Raw genomic sequence first — 23,511 nt, 5'->3', positions numbered from 1 at the left:
TGTCGTTGAACTAGCCAGGCAATCCCATTATGTTTTAGTATGATTCTCAAACTGTAAATAGGATCTTGCATGGCTATTATTTCTATTATAGCCTATTATGTTGTATTTCGCAGATCGCAGCCAACTGAACTGAGCTTATGCGCTAAATGCGCCACTGGAGAGTTTTGGGCACTCCCTTGTGTGCTCACTGCTCAGCAAGAAAACTGTACCTGTTGTTAACACAAATAGCCTAGCCTAAAGCCAACTGCTCCGTGAACCACCTTTTTCATGTGAAGGACGTACACGTGTCGTAAAAAAAACTACTGTATGGGATGACAAGGTTGGAAAACGGATAAGTTGCAAAGAAAGGAGTTTTGATCCTTTGATGAGAGATGCGAGCGAATTTCCTGAGCGTAAAGCATGGCGAGTTCAGGTTCTGAACTTGTCAATCCTATAACAACAACTGGATATAATCACTCTCATCTCACTGAAGTCCGCGAGAATCCACTCAGGGTAGGTAATCGCAGATTTTTTGTTTAAGTTAATTGTCGTTTAAATTGTAGGCCTATATCATAAATAATAAATATAGCTTAATGCCTACTTAATGTACATATTAGTCTATAGCTGGTAGAACTTTCAAAGATCATGGTCACATATACATATAGGCCTATTGATTAGATCGTTTGCTAATTCTAAATGTTAAATTATTTACATTACCAGTTTTTCATTACTTGAACCATTATATGCATCAACTTCTGTTATCAGAAGAAAGAGACATTTTGATTTTTTAGGAACTCCCCGTCTCCCCATGAGAGGAGGAAGTTCAGAACTATAATGGAGAATATTCAAGTAGGCCTAGGCTAGCCACTGGACATTTATCAAGCCAAAATACAACTCTGCAACCCTGAAGCTTTTTGGGCAATGAGAACTTATGAGGATGCTTGGGATCTTTAAGATGATGTATTGATGTATTCAGGCCTACATTATCATGTTGAAAGGGCTTATGCAGCCTGGAAATGAGCATAATATACAACATGATGGAACACTGACTCTCCCTCTAGTCTGGACACTGTGCACACATGTGCATTAAGGCTTTTTGTGTGTAGCCTATTCTCAAGTGTGTCATTTTGTTGATGAGCTGTGGTGTGTGTGTGTGTGTGTGTGTGTGTGTGTGTGTGTGTGTGTGTCCTCCCTCCTACTGCCTGGCATACATTCTCCTCATGATTGTCTTCCAATCCTGTCAGTAAATTCTTTGCTTCTTGCAGCAAGTAAGAGTCACATAAGAGTAATTAGCAAGAAGTCAGGGGTTGGTAGAGGGGCGGGGGCACATAGGCAGAGAGTGAGGGAATGGCAGAGAAACCGAGCAAGGGTGGGAGGTGTGATGATTGGTGTGAGTAATGCCTGGCCACAGGGCTAGGCTGTGAAAGAATACAACTGTACAATACTGGAAAGTTGCCACCCAGCAGCAGTGCTATTCTCTCTCTCTCTCTATCTCTCTCTCTCTGAAGAATTGTGTTTCAACTTTTGAGTTAATCTGGCTGAATACCGCTTCTCGGGGCTGTGTGGTCATGCACAAACTAGGTTTGATTGACAGCTCCCTCACACTCCTGTTAGATGTGTAGCACCACTGAGGGCAGGTCAATTTACCTTGTATTTGTTCTTTGTTGACCATTATTATTTGGCCCAATAGGTTTTTGTGATATCATCAAATTGTCAGCCTCGGATTCGCTCCACCCAGACCAGATTCTTCACCCCGCTTAGGATAGAGATCTAACCAACAAGTGTAACTTCAAATACCAGTACGCGCATTCAGGGCCTTTGACAATCAATAAATCAAACACTTTTTCCCTTTTATTTTTTCTAGTTAGTGACACTGGATGATGATAACCCCCTCCTCCCTCTCATGCACTCTCATAAGAAACAGTTTATTGTTTACTGTGTACATTCACACAGAAATGGGAATTCAAATCTTAAAACAGAAGGATCTGATGACACTGAGTTATACTGTATGTACTAGGCCTACTTTACTGTATACAGTGTTGGGGATATTACTGTGTAGTTTGAAAGTAGGCGTGCAGTAGCCTGAACTAGCCTATAAGCCCTTGTCTCTAAAGCAGGGGTGGGCAACTTTGATGATGGAGGGCCCCCTCCATCATCAAACCTCTTATCTCGGTATTTATTATTTGTTCCGTAAATTAATGCCCTACTTTGTCATTCTATTATGTCACACAAAAGTAGCAAAAATAGCAGATCTACAAGCTATTTTTGCTTTTTTGAAGTTGAATCATGAATATGTTTTTGCTATTTTAAAGTAACATTTTTTATTTAATTTCAAATGCATTTATGTATACTTATGTATATTTATGTGTTTTTCATGTTAACATTATGAACTAAATTGGATATAAAAAGACAATATAAATGTAATACTAGTCATAAAGCTACTAATCATACTATAATTAACCGAATGTCTGTGTGTCTGTGTGTGTGTGTGTGTGTGTGTGTGTGTGTCTGTCAGAAACATTGCCGTAACTCCTTACTGCCTGCACCAATCACTCACACAGGCATTGACCATATGAATATGGAGGGCGTAACGAAGCCCTTTTTTCGATTTGACACATTAATGATTATTAATTAATTTATTAGACAATTACAAACGCACCCAGGCGCAGTACCCTTCACGGCCACAAGGGGGGGGGGCAAATATCTCACAACGGGTAAGGACTAGTATAGAATAATTAATTAATTCATGTTTTCATGTTTGGAATTCTAACATCTGAAATCAATAATATCAGTATTCGGATATTAACATGCATGCCGCATTAAGTGAAGGGCCCCAAGGCCGTCAGCGGCCAGTTGCCCATGTATGCTAGTGACACAAGCCATGCCCGCCCACCCATCCCCTTAGCCACCACCACTGGCCAGAGACTGAAAGGCCCATCCAGAGATCACCTCATCCTTGGTAGGCACAGATCACCATTGTCCGTATAGACACAAAGAGACATACTGTCTGGCTGTCTGTGTCCCTGGGGCCTAGAGACATGAACAGGAACAGGAACATCGCTGTCAGTCACTCCATCAGCCTCCAGGCCCATTCTGTTCCATGACCCTGAGTTAGAACCATGCAGAGAGGAGACTCAGACTAACTCCTAATGGCAGCTGGGGGACAGTGCCAAGGATGCTAACCACTTAAGGCTGAATTATACTTCGTTGTTCGGCCATGTCGCGCGGAAAGAATAGGCAATCGGCAAGCTCACACAATGTGGCACGGTGGGACACGTCACAAGCTTGTAGGTCAGTTATAATCACTGAATTTTCCCATGTAATAAGATGCTTAAAACAGTTCGTACGTACGGTTTATCTTGTGCATAAATCATGAAATATCAGCTGTCATTTGCAGTGACAGCCAATGGAAGCTGTTCTACTGCATCTTCAACAGAAATATGTCAGGCTAAATTGTTATTAATTGGACAGTATCCCAGTGTTCGTGCGCTAGGCATGCAGATTTACCCCTTAATTTTGGAATTCTGGAACTGACGTCTGGTGAAACATATTGTGGGTCTATAATATATAGACTATACTGCACCTTTTCTATTTTGCATGACAATCATTGTCTACAGTTTTACATTTAGAATTACAACTCCATGACGGACAAACTCACAAAAATAGAGCTGAACAAAGACTAAATTGGTGTTTGTGATATAATTGTGATATATTCCACTGTAATACTGGAGTACACTATTTGGTCATGATTTCCGTCGTAAATGGACACTTATTCCTGAGCACTATGTTGTTTGGCACACACAGGAGAAAGTATTACATTACACATGGTTTTCATTTTAAGCACTGAGTGTTGAATGCAGTGATTATGCTTATTTCATTGTATGGTGGTATGAACAATTCTGTGTATACCGGCGCTTATCTTCTATTCGTTTTTATTTTTGCTGGATTGTCTGTTTAACCGTGGGATATTTTGCAATGAAAACCGTGTTTTAATCCACTGAATACGGTCCACTGGTCCATTATGCTCCACAAACAGAAAGATTTGTATGACCTGAAGCGACCTTACTGTCTGGCAAAGAAAGTGATGATATTAATGTTTACCAAGCAAATAGCAGAGCCAAGGGCACGCCCAGTTTACCAGTTTGGCCTGGCTTTGCTCCTTTGTTTGCACTTCCTGAGACAGGAAAAGTTTGCTTTCCCAGCCTCTCTCCTGCTTTTGCTCCCTGTATCTTGCTGTCTCTCTAGTACAGGCCTTTTGTGAGACAAAAATAGGTGAATATTCCACAGATTGCAACAGAATATTTGATAAATGTTAGATGCTGTTTCTGTTGGCCTTCAACTTTCACCGAGATATTGCACAAGCCTGCATCTGAGGAGAAGGGGTATCTTTCTTAGAGATAGTTCAGAACGGTGTCCTTCATGTTGTGTAAACAGGTAAGACAAGGCGCGTCTTGAGACAAGCATCTTGCTTTGCTTTCTGTCATTGCCTTGATCTACTTCTTTTGTTTTGCCAGAGTTGTGGTTCACCCCGGTCAGCTGTTGCATGGCATTGCTGACTTCAGCGTAAGCAGGGATGGAGAGCAACGATTGCAACTATTGCAGCTCATCATCACCTGCTCGATGCCAAGTTCTATCTATATGGGCATGCAATCACTTCATGATATCTCTCTCCATTTCACAGTATGATTCTAGGGCAGTTAACAGTCTTCTCATAGACTCTACCAAGGACCCACCAAGACAGCAGGCCACTTACACTCTGTCCTATAAAGCTGGACAAGGTTATTGATCTTGGTTTAGTGAACAGAGAGCCGCTGGCCTGATTGATGAAGACATTGCCCTGATCATGAATCACCAGTGTTGCTACCATGCTGGGTTAGATGCATGCAGAGTTAAGTTACCCTAATCTCTCTCCCCCTCCCGTTTCGCTCTCTACCCCTTTGTCTACATAATGTATCATTCCAATATAAATCTCTCTCTCTCTCTCTCTCTCTCTCTCTCTCTCTCTCTCTCTCTCTCTCTCCTGCCTGGTGGGGCATCACTATCATCCTCGCTGGAGGTGTGACTATGGGTCAGTGGGTTCATCAGGCCCAGTGTGGAGCTAGAGGGACAGACATCGCAAACTTCCTCTACATAGAGACGAGTTGAGTTCCCTTTGGATATTTGTCTCCACCAGGCCGAAGGCATGGGGGGAGAGTATGTTTTGCACTCCGTCCGTCCGTCCGTGTGTGTGTGTGTGTGTCTGTGAGCAGCTAATCTCGGCCACAGTTAACCCGGTCGATGCCAAATTTTGCACACACACTCCCTGGATGCCAACGATTAACCTCTGCTTTCCAGAACGGCCTGTTATAGCGCCACCAGGAGGCCGCTTTGTGCAAAACAGGTTTTTGCACAGTACACCTACAGATTTTGTCCAAACATCAGATCACGCAAATTGGTACACAGTCTCTCTAGAGCCATTCAACGAAACCGGTCTTTCAGATTTCTCAGACTCCATCCTGATTGGTTAAGATTGGCTTCCAAAGTTCATTTACTTTTGTTTGCCCTTTTATCCAACCACCAGATGAAAGCAAGCTGCAATGTCCTAGTCCTACATTCCTATCCTGGTGGAGACCTGTGCCCAGAAGGGCACTTTTTCTAGTAATCTCTCGTTTGTGGCAGGGACACGTACAATATTATACAATTGCGAGAAGAAAACAATTTGAAAACCAGTTGCAAATTACTTTATATTGTGCCATCTGTGCTGTGATTATGGAAATTATGGAAATGCCACATCTCAATATTGAATGTTATTGCATTGCAATGTGGTATTTTATTAATTTCGTCTCTGTACGCAGGGTACACACTGGAAAATAGCCTACCCTGTGTGTCTGTCTCATTCATTCTCAAAGGATGACAGTGATAATATACCATAATGCTATGATGTTTCCATCCATCATGGTAGGACTCTTGCAGTTCACCTATACAGACAATCTATCTCCGCTGTAATTCGCATGCATATTTTAGTAACCCACAAGCTCTTTCATGCGGCTGTAAGGCATCCCGATTGAGAACCTCTGGGTTTGGACGATAGTGAGGACCACACGCCAAGACATACTGTCAATGACTCTCACATTCACTGCTTCTGTTACTCTTTTCTTTTTCCCCCCTTTTCTCTTCCGTCTCGTTTAGCCTCTCACTTTCTCTTTTCGCTCTCATTTTGCATAGATTTTCCCAGCTCTCTTGCTCTTTTCCTTTCCTTATTTTTCTTTCTTCTTTTTAAAAACACATGGCAGTTTAACTGCTTTCTTTGTGTCTATTTCTGTTACGATGAGTAGGGATGAGGACCCAAATGCATGCGACAGGAGGCAGAACAGGTACATTTAGGAATATTTATTAATAAAACTCAGGAACTTCCATACAATGGCAAAAGGCAGGTAAATCTCTGGAAACAATACAAGAACGCACGCAACAGGGAACTATGAACTAACAAGAACAGAATGCAAACACAGGACTTAAATAGACACAGGATAACAGGGCACAGGTGGAACCAAAATACAACACTATAGGCTGGGGGACTAAAAGGACAAAGTAGGTTAGACAAGGTAACAGTAACTAGGAAGACAAGAAACACTAGGAACAATACTACAAAATAAGAAACACAAAACCAGGGCAACAACAGAGTAACAGAAAACCAAAACCAAAGAGAAAGTCAGGAACACATGAGCAAATACATACAAAACATACTGAAATCAGTGAAATGACAGAAATACGTATATTAAAGTCCAATATCAAAATAAGGACAGTCAGCGTTTACGGTCCGAGGAGCGGACTGTGACAATTTCTCGCCCTTTAATTTGCCTCCACCCACCATCTTATCGTGAGGGAATTACATGGATGTGATAAGCTGCTGCTACCTTTGCAGTGATTACACTTTCCCTCTTTAAGTAACACCCTTGCCTATATAATAGCTGCTGATCTACAAGCTCACAATGTGTCACACTGCGATGCGTTGTATGAATAGAAATAACACACTTATCTAAGTTGTTCCGGTATGTATGCGTCAAATACTTCTCACAATTGGGTCATCAAAGTGTTCTGTTTTTCATATTATGTTCAAAGTGATTGCGAATCTGTAAATACTGTATATTAAAAAAGTCCAATCAATCTAGATTAAATTCTCTCTTCAGAATTTCAAAAATCTTAAACTATTCCCATCTACAGTCTATTGTATTTGGTCTGAAACCTGGATATTATGCACACCACTGAAGTATTTGTATCTTATCATCCAATTTATATATATATATTTTTACCATCTTCCAAATCTTTAATTGAGATTGAATCCATGGATTTGTTACATTATTTTTCTAAAGATCTCTCTAGATGTCCATGACATAACATTGCATGAATTGAGGGATCCTTCACAACAGAGACCACCATCACTTGTATTCTACGTTGTTATACTACACAGGCATGCTTATTATGAACTAAAAATGTATTTGCTGTAAATGAATGAATGACGTTTTTGGGGTTGGGGTGCACAGAGTAGGCCTATCTCTGAAACAGGTGATAATTGGTTCACAGATTATCTCGTTGTTGGGCTGCCCAAAGTCTAGACACCCCCCCTTCAAATCACATGCACGCAGGGGCGTGTGAAAAGCCCTTGGAAAAGCAATGCACCGTGGGCCCCACACACACATTTTTTGTGTTTTTTAAGTGTGCAATCTGTTCACCACAGCATATCCAACATCAAAGTTCTGAGATGTGATCACAATGCTAAAGCAACTAAATATAATAGCAGAATATGCACGCACACACGCACAATGTCCTAATGTTGCCAGCTGTTGTCTTGGTAATTACTTATTATCACACAGCAGGTAGTAGGGAATGCAGGGTGGATTATGGGGTGTTTGGTGGAGCGTTCTTATCTCACAGTTGTGGTTCTTCCGTTTGTTTCCACAGACATATCTTCTGGGAATCATCGTCTCCATATGTGGGAATGTCCTCATCAGCATTTCTCTTAATATACAGGTAGGTACATCGGTAGAATCCAGCCACCCAAAATGGTCTGTAAGCACTATATAAAGAGCACGTTTTCCCACATAAGGTATGTTATGTTTATTATCCCTTTGGGGAAATTCAGTTTCACATTCAACCGGCTGCTCAAATGGTCATGATGTCTATTCTTTGTCTTGATTATTCCCTTTTGTATTGTCCTTGTGTTCACTATTATTATTAAAAGCTGCAATGTGTGAAGAACGCGGTGAAGCGGAACAAAATGATCATAACTATAATAATATCACAAATGTATATAGATCTTTTCTGAGTACCCAAAGACGCTTATAAAACAACTTTATTAGGGGGGGAAAAACAATAAGGAATAAAATCAATAAAAACATTGGAATGAGTTAGCTGGGGAAAGTAATATTGAAGACGTGGGTTGTGAGGGCGGTTTGGAAGGTTTGGAGGGTGGGGGCATCTCTGTTTTGGGGAGTGCATTCCACAGTGTTGGGGCAAAGCTAAAAGCTCTGTCGCTCCAGGTAGGCTACAGTATTTGGTACTATAGCCTTTAGGCTACTGTAGTAAAGGTACTGTAGGTTTTCATAGTAAATGAGACCTATGGTCGCAATTAAAAAATAATAATTCTGCCCATGCATTGGTCCTTTTATGTGGAAAGCCTTTTATCCCTCACTGAATTGTGAAAAATGCACAAGAAGGACTGGATTACTTTATCACCTCTTCTATTGTGCCCCAGTTGTTTTTATGTTTTTCTTATTTGGTTACATAAAGCTGTAAAGATAAAGGTGACTTACCCTCTTCACATTTACATTTTGTCTTGTAGGTTTTTCTTGTTATTTTCTTTTATTCTTACCTAATCCTCAGCATTCCTCCAGCTGCCATGAAAAACTAATCTGCCTCCTTTCCATTTTCTCTCTGTCTCTCTCTCTCTAACAGAAATATGCCCACGTGCGTCAGTCTCAGCGTGGCTCCAAACCCTACTACACCTCGGCGCTGTGGTGGTGTGGCGTTGTTCTCATGGGTGTGGGGGAACTTGGAAACTTTACTGCTTACGGTTTCGCCCCCGCCTCACTCATAGCTCCTCTGGGCTGCGTGTCTGTCATTGGTAGGCCCTGCATTATTACTCTTTTTCTACATTATTTTGGTTGGCAAAGCTGACAGCTGCCAATGCTGAAGTGACAGGTTGCCACATTATTCATCATTCATGAAGGCAGGAGAAATGGTGGCTTTCTTTCAGTCTGAGACAGAAATACTGTTGTGTGGAGTGTCCTATTCTCTACTGAAGTTGGATTTATACTATACATGGTTGTGCGCTGGTGTTGCGCACCAAAATAGCAGATATACAAGCTCACAACGCGACACCCAGCACTGGCAGGTAACCGCGTATAAATTAAGTATTATACTACCATACTCACATAATTGTGCTTTTTACTATAGGTGTACTTCGATGTTTTTCATTTTCATGAGGAATTCAAAAGGTGTGGAAAGACTCATTTCATCAGGCTAATGTTGCACGGATCAACTTTTCAGTGCGTCTTTAACTATAAATTGTATCTCTTCCCAGTACCAAGTTAATATTACAGTACATATACAGTAGCAGCCTATAGTAACAGAAGATGGAACCTTTTGCTGGTATGAACAAAGGGAAGCTCAGTATTATGGCACAGCTGTACTAAGGTCTGTATTAGGTACCGTGATTCCGGCTCCATGCATTACACTTCTTTGTCACAAGCAAGTTGTGTGAGCATTTATCTCACAAAACTGAAAATACTATCATGCCATGCACTCCTATGCTGCATTCACACTGGCAGATACAAAAGAATAACATGCTCGTTGATGACATCAAACATGCATCTGACAAGTGAGAAAAATCTAAAGGAAAATAAAGCATGGGGTTAAAAAGAAATATGGAACTACCAAATGGAAATAGTTCGTTTTCCTCCATTCGTTTTGTAGCTGCAGTTGAAGCCAGTTCAACTGCAGTACAACAAATTGTAGCTTTTGTAGAAGCAAAAAACGCCAGATATGTGGTTTTGTATCTTCATGTAGCTGGCTTCCATTAAATGAATGGTAGCCTTTAGCTCCAGTGTTAACCGTGAATCCCCATTATTCGATCATTTATTCATTAAAGTACCCAAGAAGAAAATGGAAAATTAATGATACTCAACAAATTGGTCAAAACGCTGCAAATAAAAAGCTTTGTTTGCCATTCATAACATTCTACACTACAAATAAATAAAATCTACAATTAATGAACAAATTTCGCAAAAGATTTTCCTAGTGTGAACTACTAAGCCAGCTATTACTGGCACTAACCAATCAAAGAGCTGCAGCTCTTTGGGTTGGCACAGCTGGCAGCTGTTGAGTGTAAACACAGTAATGACAGGTTAAATATTGAACAGGTCAAGCTGCCACCTCCGGGCCATCTATCCCTTAGCCTGGTTAATAAACCAGACCGAATCAGCCGTTGGCAAAAAAAAATTGCCCGCGGTCCGTGCGATATTAGTCTGGTTTATTAACCAGGCTATCTATCCCTCACTCCTGCTTGAGATGACAGTGAGTCACATACCGTAGATATTAATTACCAGATGGTTCAATAATTTTCCTATAGGCCTGTCTACCCAACGAATGAATGGGCAGAATAAAAGACTTGAAAGACCTTGTTCGGGTATCTCATCAAGACAGTAAGTAGGCAGGAGTGGCTTATTGTTGGTATCGGCCGAGAGCAAGGGTGTCTGTCTATCCCCTCGTCAATGCGCTATAGACCCCTGGGAGTTGGTGTACTGTTGAGGTGGAGCGCAACACCTACTGTACCATCAGGTCCCAGTACTTACTGCTCGTCTTAGTTATCCAAGCCATGTTACTCATATGCCAAGTTGGCAGTGGCAGGAATCGAACCCAGAACATTGCGGTCCAGGCGAGTGTTCTACCGACTGAGCTACCTGGACAAAGTGCTGAACCTGGGGTGATAGGACTGTCAGTCCGTCACCTTTTCAGTTGCTGCCCACTCTCTGCCCAACCTCAAAAACCACCTCTTCAGACTCACTTTTCACAACCAACTGTTTTCCCCCATGGAAAGTGACTTTGAAGATCTATACAAGCTATTTAATCTAACAATTAACATTCACTATTTCACTCTGCTTCTTTTCAAGTCACAAGAAATTATTACCTTAATTAAAATACGTGATTAGTATATTCTAACTCTTTTATACAGCTGTTGGTTCTGATCAATAACCTGATTGGTCGAGAAACACACTAATTTCTTGTCATACTATAATGGCTAGGAATAGGAATTGCCTTGCAATGCATATCAACAGAGCAGAATTAACTCTTCATCAAACCTTGATATCTCAGTGTGAGAAAAACACACATTCACAATATGAAATGACATTTGCATTAAACATGAGGCAGATAATGTTATTCACCGTAAAACACATTCCCTCTCATGTTCTATTGCAAGTAGTGAATCAATGGTCTAGCTGACTCTAGCATCTACACACAGTGAGAAGGCTACAGCTAAATAGAAATGCTCAGCTGGAGTAAAACATGTCTGATGCCAGTATGTCTGACAGGGATAATGAGACGATAGAGATGAAGGAGGGAGAGAAGATGTCGTCTACTCTGCAGGCATTACATGGTCTGACCTCACGTCTGACAGGTGGAGCTGAGGGAGGCTGTGCAGGGTGCCGCCTGTCACTGCAACGCCATCTCTGGTGAAAGCTACTGAGGCTGTGAATACACCTTTACTCACAATCACACACTTACGGGAAGGCTGAGCGATGCTGTCTGGCACACACACACACACACACACACACACACACACACACACACACACACACACACACACACACACACACACACACACACACACACACACACACACACACACACACACACACACACACACACACACACACACACACACACACACACACACACACACACACACACACACACACACACACACACACACACACACACACACACACACCTCGTTCAGGGTGCCAGTTTTCAAATCGATTTTTATTTAATTTAATCCTGAGCAAACCTGAAGAAGACAACGCAAGGCATGTCGTTCGTAGGTAGTGTTTTGTATGCGACTATAGGGATTACATTGAACATACAGTACATATACATTTATATGCAAACATACTGCTTTAAAAAATTCATTGATTTTGCCTGCTAGCAATGTTTTGTAGCTAACACAAACAAATACAAACATCACACCCCCTCCCTGCTGTGCCTGGCTGCAGGACAGTGCGACAAGTCAGAGAGGGGGCTGACAATGGGTGGTCCTTAGGAGAGGGGACAGGAGGAGAATAGGGGACGGGGAGGGATGACAGAAGAGCAGAGATACTGTAAGAGGAATTTAAAAGAGCAATGGAGATATTGAGAGCAGAGAGGAAAGGACAGGTGAGGAGAGGAGAGATGATACTTCTTCCATATGCATGATGTCCCTGTCCGATCTCCTGGCTGACACATCTGCGCTCTGTGGAGTGCAATTACTTCTCCATCTACAGAAACCACCAGTCTCTCTATTAGGACTGACAGGCACTGCAGGGCTCTTTCTCCATTCAGCACCACGTCATCTTGGAAGAACACATACGTATACTCTCTATTCGACCCAATAGACTAGAGAAAGGGGAAGTGCTGACCATCGGTTTAAGTCTTCACTAATAGTCAGAATACATTTTTCGTAATTGGTCTCGTATAATTTGTCTAATAAAAGAGGTATTTAAGAGGTATTTAATACCCTCTTCAGGCCATCTAAACTCACTCTGAATTTTAACTGTTTGTGGTATTTTACTGCTTATGTCCATAGCCATTGTTTTGTCCACATTTATTTTGTAGCCTGAGTAATACCCATATTCGGAAATGATAGATAGATATGGGATTGTTGTTGCAGGTTCTAACAGATACAGTAGCACATCATCAGCATATTGTTTTTACTATTTTAAAAACATTTTTGAATAGTTAAAATAGCTTCAAAACCTTTCAAAATAGTAAAAAAAGAAGAAAAGAAAGGCAAAGTAGTTTAGGGATAAGGGGTTTAGCATGGAAGAAAATCGAGCCCTTAGTCTACTTTGATTACTTAGACCTTGTGAAAAAGTACTGCACAGTTGAGGTTGAGATCAAACGGTTTGGCCTTGCATGGCGTTGACAACTGCTGTCATTCCTCGCTTTCAGGGTCATATGGCGCAGACATGATGTGTTTTCCCCAAGGAGTTCCCTTCTATACTGTACATCCGAGAAAGAACATGAAGATTCTGACACATGCACATAAATCACTCACTCTATAAAGTGAGTGATGGACAACGTGTATAAGTGCATGTGTGTATACACACATGCACTTATACACGTTGTCAATCATGCACGTGCCCACGCACACAGTCACACACACACACACACACTAGCGGCACATTCGCTCATGCGTGTGACGCTGTGTGTGTGTGTGTAGTCATACATACATGGTGACAGCACTCTCTGCACCATGTATGGTTCTCTACATTTCATATAAGCAATCCTTGAGAATCTGACTTTGTGTGGAGTTGCTATGGTTACTTGTTAGATCCAGCTGGTCCCAGAAGCAAAAGAGGAGCCCTCAATGTGAAAACGAACATTGCCTGTTAGATAAAATGTTAACCACATGAACCCTAACATCCCTACTCTGGCCATGTCTTATGAGGCGAAGATTCAGCAACAATAGGCGGACATTAAAGCTATAGCAAATCTTCAGAAATAGCAGAACTACAAGCTCAAAACATGTTGCGTTGTGACGTTTTTGTGAGCTTGTATATTGGTGAAGAGATTTGCAGTAGAGGGAAACAAAGAAGGGGACAATATATGACCCGACGGTTTAATTGGTTAAGTGAAATATTAAGATCAAGTGCTACCTGAATGGTTCATCATGAGCAAAATGATAGCCTTTATAAAAAAACATTTTTTTTAAATAAAACATTGATGATTCTATCATACTGTAACATTTCCTCGCTGTATGTGAAAGTGCTGATAGTATATATAGTGTCAACACACTCAGATCAGCATAACTTTTAATAACATTTTAAAGTGCAAACAAGTAAGACTGAGTGATGTTTGACAGCACCGTTTCTGAGACGCTGTGCTGTACACTGTGCTGTACCGGTTCTTATCCTTAAAGTGGGTTTTATGATTCATGCACTTTCCGAGATATTATGCCCTATATTACAAGTAGATTCCAACCCCCTTTATGTCTCTATAGTAGCCATTCTGCTTGTAAATGACTGGAGACAAAACTGTGAATGCATACTATATGAGCATGCTGCTGTGTAATGCACAATATTTATGTAGGAATCAATTTTCCACAGTGTGATAGCCTAAATGTCAGCTGACATGCTCCCTTTCTCTGATGCATTGAGGCATTTATGGTCCGTCGCGCATGACTTTATGTGTTGCTAATCTTTAATTCTGGTGCTTATGGAGGTGTAGCCTTTGGACATAACCCTTTCACTGCGAATGCTTAGTGTTCATTTCAAACCAGAGTGTGAAAATGGACCAGTAAGGGTTGCAGATAATATCACTCAGGATGTTGCCGTCTGTGTTTGTATGTCAGCTTGTCTGTTTACTGACATTGTACAAATGTGAGAGTACATTTTGTACACTCTCAAGACTCTCAAGAGTTCAATGTTACAATGCATCTGCTCATGCTACCAGGTTGAGTGTCTCTCTCAGCCAGCCAGACAGCCTGCCTGCCTGCCTGTTAACTGTCTATTTGTAATACTTGTTTGCTACTGTGACAGCCCAATTTATCCAACTGCCTCACTCTCTGCCTTTCACTGAGACGCATTAACAAGACTAATCTGACACTCAGCTCATGTGAAACTGATTGCTTTTCAGCTTGCCATTCTTTGACAATGATACTGATGAATGAGTTCATAAAAATACGGCATGAAATAGCATGACATTTTTCCTTTTTTATCTCACAACAAGCCGACTTTGGTGCTCTGACATAACGTGCTCCCTTTAGCTATGCGTTTTCACAGAATTGAGCCAAGATGAATGTGTTACTGTGATTATTTATTACATTCATGACTGACTAACACAAACCAGTGTATAATATGTAGAGATGTCCCGATACTGTATCGGTATCGGGAAAAGTATCGGATCGGCCCTTATTTGTCATATCGGATCATATCGGTATCGGTGAATATGCCAGTCTAACCACAGATCCGACACAGGGGTAAGGGGTTGACAATATGGCAGGTAAACTAAGTGTTGGGGCATGTGGAGTTTCAGTTCAGTGAGGAGTCTGCTATAAACACAACACGAGATATATAGCTTGATAGTTATAAACACAACATGAGATCACGACACTGGTATTCGGTATCGGTATCGGCTAACACAGAAATATGCCTGCTAGATGTGCAGGAGTCCCTTTTTTGTATATATATATAGTTTTTAGGTAAGCATATTGTAAATCGAACCTGGAAGATGTTCAGTCCAGTTGCTATTCAGCCAGGTATTTATTAAAAATACAAATGTTCCATATGGTCACTTATGCATTGTTCAGTGACTTCATTGCTGTAGAACTTGATTATTCCCATCTAGCAATAATGAATTGCATTTTTATGGCGCTTTTCTATGCACTACGTGCCTACTCAAAGCGCTTACAATAGGCTTAGCAATAGGCCTTTACTTGCATTATCGCCATAGCCATGTTTCAGGCCAATACAATACAATCAAATGTCTCACTTTGCTTGTCCTAAATGTTAAATCAAAGTAAATTTTAGGGGAGTCTGGAGAAACAAAACAAAAAAAAGTAGAAGAAGAATCGGTGTGCTAGTGTCAATAGTAGTGTGAATGCTGCGTACCGTTCCTGGGAGTGGATCACTAGCTCAACCGTTCCCGGGACCACATGGAGGTAGTGTCGGGACCGATTGAAGTGTACTCGGATACAGATTGTTGCAATGTGAAAGCATTGAATACAGTTGAATGAAGTGTACTCGGATACGGATTGTTGCAATGTGAAAGCATTGAATACAGTTGAATGAAGTGTACTCGGGTGTGGAAGAATCAAGGCCAATGTGAATCATGGCCAGTGGTGACCAGGCAATCGTATTCTGGAACAGTTTGAATCAAACGGACTCAGTGTGAATCTGCCCTTAGGTTCTCTGCTGACCGTTTGGGTGTGTAGGTATTACTATGATAGAATTCAAATTATAGGGTATACATTCATGTTGTGAATGGTGGCTGAATGAAGCCTTGATTGTGGTGTTTTCTACCTTTTCTCTCCCCAGCCAGCGCCATCATATCTGTGCTTTTCCTCAAGGAAACGATGCGTGCCTCTGATGTGGTTGGTAAGTAAAATAGCTTGAAGAGCAATTATGAATGTTTTCCCGATTAAAAAAAAAATCCATTATAAACCACATCTCAGTGCAACAAAAAGGGAATAGGACAAAGGATGGAAATCAGTAGCTCAGTCTTAATTAAAATACTTCATTTTCAACTCAAGGAATGGAAATTTACATACACAGTAAAGTCTGTGTCCATTTAACTCAAATAATTACATTTTTACTTTCATGATTACAGCGTGATGTTTTGTTTTACGTAATTCTTTGTGTAATTTTGAAGTCTTAAAGTAATTTAAGGTTTTGCAGAACAGTGATAATTTAATTCAGTGTCACATATTCACACTAAATATTTAGAGAAAACCATAACATTATGATTCATCCTCTGTTCCACAGGTGGCGCTCTGGCCATAACAGGAACATATGTGCTGGTGATGTTTGCCCCCCACAAATCAACACACATCACTGCCAGCCTGGTCCAGAATTACATCATCAGCTGGCATTTCCTTCTTTACCTCGTATGTTGAATGTTCTAAACAGGGATCCTCAACCCCCGATTTGATATGCAGGACCCTCATTTCATAAATCTTTTATCTCTGGGACCCCATTCTACACTGCAAAATCTTCTCTGTTCATTTAACTCTGAGAATGTACAAATGGAACCAAATGGACTGGTAAGGATCCATTTGGTACATTTCCGGAGTACAAATCCCTTCAATATTGCTGGCCTTTAAGCAGCCACATGTGGCAAGATTGTTGTGCCAACTCTCAGTGTGATTATTTCCTTCATTGTTTATTGATAGATGGACCATTCATAATTCAACTGAAATGTGTTTACCTGACAATAAGACTCACTCTCAGCTCATCAGGGGTGCTGCTAGCCAGTGGTGTAGACACAGGACGAATGGGCGCCATCATTATTCAGAGCACAGCATCTCTCCCTACCATATTTCACATTTTGCTCCTGTATCTATCCTAGTCACTGAACCAAGCCAAGGCATAGACTGAAAAAAGCATTATAAAAAAAGAGAGACGACAGAAAACAGAGAAGAATGTTGCTCAAAGATATAGTGGTAATGGGGTGTATGGTTGAATGGCTAGACGGGGTAGATGTTTTCACATGGAGTTGGTGTCGCTTAGCCTCTGGCTGGACTGATTAATGACGTCTAAAAAGAGGGTGCTCTTTACCAGCCGAGGGAATGCATGTGTGAATACTCATCAGGCTATGAAGGAAGCGCCTGAAGCAACATGTGATTCATTGTAGATAGTTATCAAAGCAATGCTGTGAAGACAATGAATTATCCATCACTGTCTCACCACATTTCCATAAGGTGATACTATTGTCAAATCCTTTCATCTAGAAGGACTCCTAATTAGGCCTATTGTTATAGACACTGATCGTCATTGTCTATATCATGACCATAAAATGCTGATTATTCGGCAGTCACACTTGCATGACTCAAATACACAAACGTCATGATATTTGATCTGATATTTAAATACAAAATAAATCATAAATCCTACCTGTCTATTGTGAAAAGGTCAGGATGTGAAAATCTGTTAGTGTTTCCTGATGTGTTACGTGTCTTGACAGCTCATGCTGGAACATTGCTGCCAGCCAACACGTTTATTTTAAATGCTGCACTTTGATGAATTTTGATTCACATTAAATGCCAGCGAATGTGAGCAGTTAACTGTATTCAATTTGAATCCAAATAGACTATTAATGCATGGCACCCATTGATTGATTGAATACTTGGCAGAAATGTAATCGGTACAGGGTACAGTCAAACAGAAAAGTAATCAGTACAGGTTACAGTCAAACACACGTCCAATGGGATCACCGAAAAAAGTCATGTGCCATAATAATAACATAAAATACAGCTATGTATTTAGGATACTCATGTTTTATGTTTTATCTATCTCTCTCCATTTCTGCTTTGACAGTCCTCTCCTCCTGCCTTAGAAGCCGACAGACATTTAAAGCTCTGTGGCATTTTATCAGCTGTCCTCACAAGGACAGCCCTGGTTGCCCTCATTAAATTTGTTTGCCAGGGTGTTTTGTTTCAACTGAAGCACAATGCTCACTGCCAGATGTATTTGGTTTGGGGCAAGGTTTTGCTTCTGTGGATAGCTCCATAATGTGAAATCCTGTGTTCATTTTGTTCAGTGTAAAGCCTGTTAAGTTCTTCCCCATCTTTTCCTCTCACACTCCTCACACTTCTCTTCCTCTGTCTGTCACTCTCTCCAGCTTATAGAGATCATAGTGTTCTGCGTCCTGCTGTATGTGTACAAGAGGAGGAACGTGAAGCACATTGTCATTGTGATGCTACTTGTGGCCCTGCTTGGTAATGAACAAGTGGAAACAACGTGATCGATGCCAGAGGTTATCGAATGAGCCATTACAGGCAGTTGCACATTGCTCTGTTGCCTGGCTACCAAAAACTGACCAATACCCCTGTCCATTATCATTTCTGTAAAGAAGTTTGTCTATGGTGGATAAGTGAAGCATGTTGAAGGACTCTTAATTAAATTTGTATCAATTGTAATGTAATAACCATAAACTGTATACTATTTAAGCATGCCATGGACCTATTCTTATCCTCTGAGGGAAGATAACGTGTCTAGAATATTTTATAGAATTCAGTCTTCTGAATTCTATAAATGGGAGGGGGGGGGGGGGGAAACTCTCCATCCAGCAATAATGTGTTTTTTTGTAGACTGGTCATGCTCTCCTGAACTAACCCTTTATTTTCTTGTTTCCATGTGTTGTTGCAGCCTCTATGACAGTCATCTCAGTCAAAGCTGTATCGGGGATGATCACAGAGTCTATAAAAGGCCCTCTGCAACTCATCTACCCCATTTTCTATGTCATGTTGGTAGTCATGGTCGCCTCCTGTGCCTTCCAGATCAAGTTAGTCAAGATTCTCTTTCTACCCTTTTCTTTTCTTTTCCATCATATTCTTTTGTCTTGACTCAGTCATTATGGTCACTGCTAGTTTCAATTCAGTGCAGTTCATATTCCCAATCAGTTTTTCCCAATCTAAGAATAGATGCAGAACCAATATAGAGTTGGGTTACAAGATTGTCGAACTAACGCTAATGATGTATAATACACAGTACAGTATCGTGTATTTTGTATTAACACTACTAGACTATTATGATGGATAAGGAGCCCTTATGCTGTCTGTTTAATTATGGTAATTCTATTCACCTTAAAAACAGAGCATCCTTCATCTTTTTCCACAGATTTCTCAATCAGGCAATGAAAATGTTTGATGCCACAGAGGTGGTTCCCATCAACTTTGTGTTTTTCACCGCCAGTGCCATTGTTGCAGGTATGCTGCAGCCTACCCCAGTGCTGTCAATCAATCACATGCTTTACTGATGCTACCGTCACAGCCTGTAGATTTCCTCCTTTGGGGGTTCACACAAAAAAAGAAATTTCTGTGAAATGAACTCTTTTCAAATCATTTCTGAGGAAGAGTGAAAAAAGATCTATGCATGACACAGCATAAAGGAGTGGAGCATAGTACCAAGATGGTGATTCATCCCTGAACCCTGAAGTGCATCTCTTTAGTAGTTTATAGCAGCCTATTTATAGCATGTACTTTATAGGCAGCCAGCATAGATCATTATCATGCTGATCAATAGTTTATTTTTATCCATTTATTTGTTTTCTAACAAGACAGACATAAGTAAATCACCAATGCTACAATATAATGACTAAAAACATTTGCTTGTGGCCAGAAGGTCACTGGTCAAAAAGCATGGACTGGCTGTGGCAATCTGCCCTGGAGACATAAACATTAGGGTGCAGTCACAACAAACCTTGATTCTGCCTATATATGAAGCAGATTCTGCCAATGCATTAACAGAGCGCTATAGCCCCTCCTATGCCCAGCTTTGTGTGTGCGTATGTACCCCATAGTGATGATGTGATTGGCTTAGCACCCCATAGCGATGACTTGATTGGCTGAGCAATGTACGTATTGAGGATAAAAAGCGAGGACAGAAAATTGAGGACGCCACAAGTGATTAGCCCTTGGGGGCTCAAGAGGTAACATTGGACTTGAGGATAAAAAGTGAGGACAGAACATTTTCTTCCTCATTCAAGCCAATTGTGATTGGCCAGAATGTGATGATGTATGATGATAAGAGCGCCCCTCACTTCAAACGGGTGTACTGGCAATTTCAATACACATTATAATAGTTGCGTTTTTATGGGAACATGCCTAGAAAATGTTTGATGGATCATGGGGCAGGATATTGTTGAGGATCTGCGAGCCACTGAATGCTGCATGTGAGGACAGGGCCCAAATAATACTTTGTTGGCCCCAGGACTATGACCAGTCTTAAACCCTAAAACCCCTGGCCAGAAGGAATCCTGTAGAAGTGTTTCAGCACCATAGACAGTGCCTTTATTTTACACCATTTGCCATTCAAATAAAATGAAATTGGCTACATTAAATTGCCAAACACCAGCTGGGTGGCACAGATGGCAGTGGTCACTTGGACCTGAAAATTCCTTTTGAAGATCTAGTGAGATCGAAACCTTGAACAGCAATAAAAAGTGGGGCTGGGAACTACTGTGCTGATTTTATTTGTGAGGGGCGCTATCCCTCCTATGCCCAGATTTGTACCATGGAAATGATTTGATTGACTGAGCACAAAATGTGATGTATGATGATGTACTGTATGATGCCCCTCACTTGACTTCAAGTGTGATTTTGACCGTTGAGCAACTGATGTGCATGACTTAAATGCATCTCCATCAGCTCCTTATCCAGGCCATCCTAACTACTCAAACTGATCCACAATGAAAAGATCTGCACAAAAATATCTGTAGCACGTCAACTATGCCACACTTCACACGTGTGAATGAACGAAAATACCGGTCTCCACTCTCCAGGCAGCAGTTAACTGTATGCAACCCAACTAGATTTAATGCATTGCACCCATATTCTACGAGCAGGTTGAATTCACATGTGTGATTGCAGTCTTTTATACATTATTTTTTATAAAACCTTTTTGTAGCATTGTCCCCCTACAATTGTCCCCTATTTTCCCCTCCAATGTCCAGCTTTGAGTGTTTGCGTAAACACAAATATTGTGTTAACACAAACATTGAATGTCATTGACATTAAATGGCCAGTTTTGAGTGTTTGTGTAAACACAAACATTGAAGACAAAAGTGAGGACGCACATTGTGATTGGCCAGAATGAGATGATGTACATGGGTGTGATTTTAATATCAATACTCAATACAGAAGTATTTGCCTGTGTGCCTGGTAACTGGAAGAAATTCCAATTCCTTCAGGGGAATTGTATCATTATCAGCTGGTCTATGTTGGATAATTATTGACACAAACAAACACAGGCACAGAATGGAGAAAAAATTATAATGTGTCCGATTGTTTGGGGCAGGACCCCCTGGAGCCTTGGGCTGGATTGGATGGTTGCAGGCCTGTGCGGCATGTGCATGTGCGTTAATTAGGGCCTGTGTGAGGAGTAAACAGTAACACACTGAGCAAAAGCACTGAGAGATACTGGGTGTTGTGATGGGGTAAACACTGAGTCAGTGCATAGCAGTGTGTGTGTGTGTGTGTGTGTGTGTGTGTGTGTGTGTGTGTGTGTGTGTGTCTATATATATATACAATCTTTTTTTTTAAACATTTTGTAGGGATTGTGTTCTACCAGGAATTTGAAGGGCTGGCTTTACTGGACATCGGTATGTTCCTTTTAGGGTAAGTTATCACTAAGTTTTACTGAACTGAGTGTTAATTCATCATACAGTTATTATTGTAACTCAACCAGCTCCCTGTGAAACTTTTTTCCAGTTGCTTTCTGTCTTTTCTTGGAGTTTTCTTGATAGCCAGAAATAGACCAAAGGTAAAGCATCAAGACCGAACCTTTATTGCAATGGATAAGATTCCAGGTATGCATATTGTAATATTTTATAATAGCAAATAATTCAATGCATTGTAATGTATACTCAAATAAAGTCCTATAAACAACATGAGGACAAATGTAGTTAATCAAAGCTTTTCTATTTTGAAAACCCTTTCTCCTAACCACTAGAACTAAACGTGGTTCCTTTGTTGAGTGCAATGTATTCACTAACCCCAATAGTAGTGACCATCTCATGTGCTATTCTATTCATGTTTACACAGGGAGAAGGCACACAGGCAAAGTCCAGCCTGAGGCAAAGACTACATACGGATCGCTGGCATCCAAACTCATGTGCAACAGAGCTGGCTCAACAGATGATTCCTAGGACCAACCTCAATCTGTTAAGACTGAATTGTTGTATGATGTGTGCATACGGGTACATGGATGTCTTGGTTTGCCTGTTACAGGCATGAGAAATCAGGACTCCACATATCATCATATCATTATTCATAGTAATTAGGGTACCCATGCATGGAACTCAGTGCCATATGGTTGGTACTATACGGATAGTGGTCCTCTGTCTGATATGTTTTGCCAAATTATCACTTTCAAAATGGCTTTATTTATTGTGGAGATATTTCCAGCAGGCTTGTTGGGAACTGCTGATGAGAAAAGTGGACTCTGGAAAAGAAATGTCATCTCAGGTTCAAAAGGCCAAAGATGCACAATAGACACCAAACGGAATTACTCAATGCCGTGAGCTTCAAAAGATCAGAGAGGCCACTCTTGCAAATGTATTCCTGCTAACATAGAAACTCAATACTTTCATTGCCAAAATGTAAATAACTGATTCTATAGGGTGTCAAATCTTGTTAATAAACCGATGATCAAAAGTGATATAAAAAAAGATAATGCAACAAAACAAGTGCACCAGTGCCCTCTACTGGTGAAGGAACCCCAGGAATCAGCAGAAACCTTTTTCTTAATATAAAATTTATTTGTATTTCTGTCACTAATTTATGGTAAAAGTGGAAAATAAAAAGATGTTATATACAAATCTTTTATATGACTTTTTAAATTTATAGTTAGGACAGTGAAAATTCTATTTTGATTCTTTATTTTGTCTAACCAATCAACAAAATATAATTTAAATTTTAACCATTATAATGCCAGTTTTATATTCACCAGAGGGATGGGCATTGATAAAGTTTAAGGTGTGCAGTGTATAGGCTCGGACAGCAAGCCCGCGTTCGATTCCCGGCAAATATCAGAATTACTTTCAGTGATCAAAACACTCTTCAGATCAGAGTATGCCTATTGG

General features: G+C 40.7%; 1 protein-coding gene across 2 annotated transcripts; it reads left to right on the top strand.

Annotated features, from left to right (window-relative positions):
- Positions 1-244: 244 nt before the first annotated feature.
- nipal2 (NIPA like domain containing 2) lies at positions 245-23,218 on the top strand. Of its 2 annotated transcripts, none has more exons than XR_014569075.1 (11): positions 245-492; positions 7,918-7,986; positions 8,911-9,079; positions 16,248-16,307; positions 16,695-16,816; positions 18,550-18,646; positions 19,077-19,212; positions 19,548-19,636; positions 21,982-22,029; positions 22,139-22,236; positions 22,472-23,218. XR_014569075.1 is itself a non-coding variant. In XM_083761732.1 (11 exons), the coding sequence occupies exons 1-11, from the start codon at positions 400-402 to the stop codon at positions 22,573-22,575; spliced, it is 1,101 nt and encodes a 366-aa protein (XP_083617858.1). In that variant the 5' UTR covers positions 245-399; the 3' UTR covers positions 22,576-23,218. The 2 variants fall into 2 exon arrangements, 1 of the variants encoding a protein (XP_083617858.1); XM_083761732.1 differs by having other exon boundaries at positions 21,982-22,045.
- Positions 23,219-23,511: the final 293 nt, after the last annotated feature.

The sequence above is a fragment of the Protomyctophum parallelum genome (genome assembly GCF_964188405.1).
Source record: "Protomyctophum parallelum genome assembly, chromosome: 3".
NCBI lineage: Eukaryota > Metazoa > Chordata > Actinopteri > Myctophiformes > Myctophidae > Protomyctophum > Protomyctophum parallelum.
Note: the sequence above shows the minus strand (reverse complement) of the source record. Positions and strands in the feature narration are given on the sequence as shown.

Coding starts and splice junctions, on each gene's coding strand:
- nipal2 (XM_083761732.1), top strand. CDS start 400: ATGGCGAGTTCAGGTTCTGAACTTGTCAATCCTATAACAACAACTGGA. Junction 493..7,917: donor TCCGCGAGAATCCACTCAGG/GTAGGTAATCGC, acceptor TTGTTTCCACAG/ACATATCTTCTGGGAATCAT. Junction 16,308..16,694: donor GCGTGCCTCTGATGTGGTTG/GTAAGTAAAATA, acceptor TCTGTTCCACAG/GTGGCGCTCTGGCCATAACA.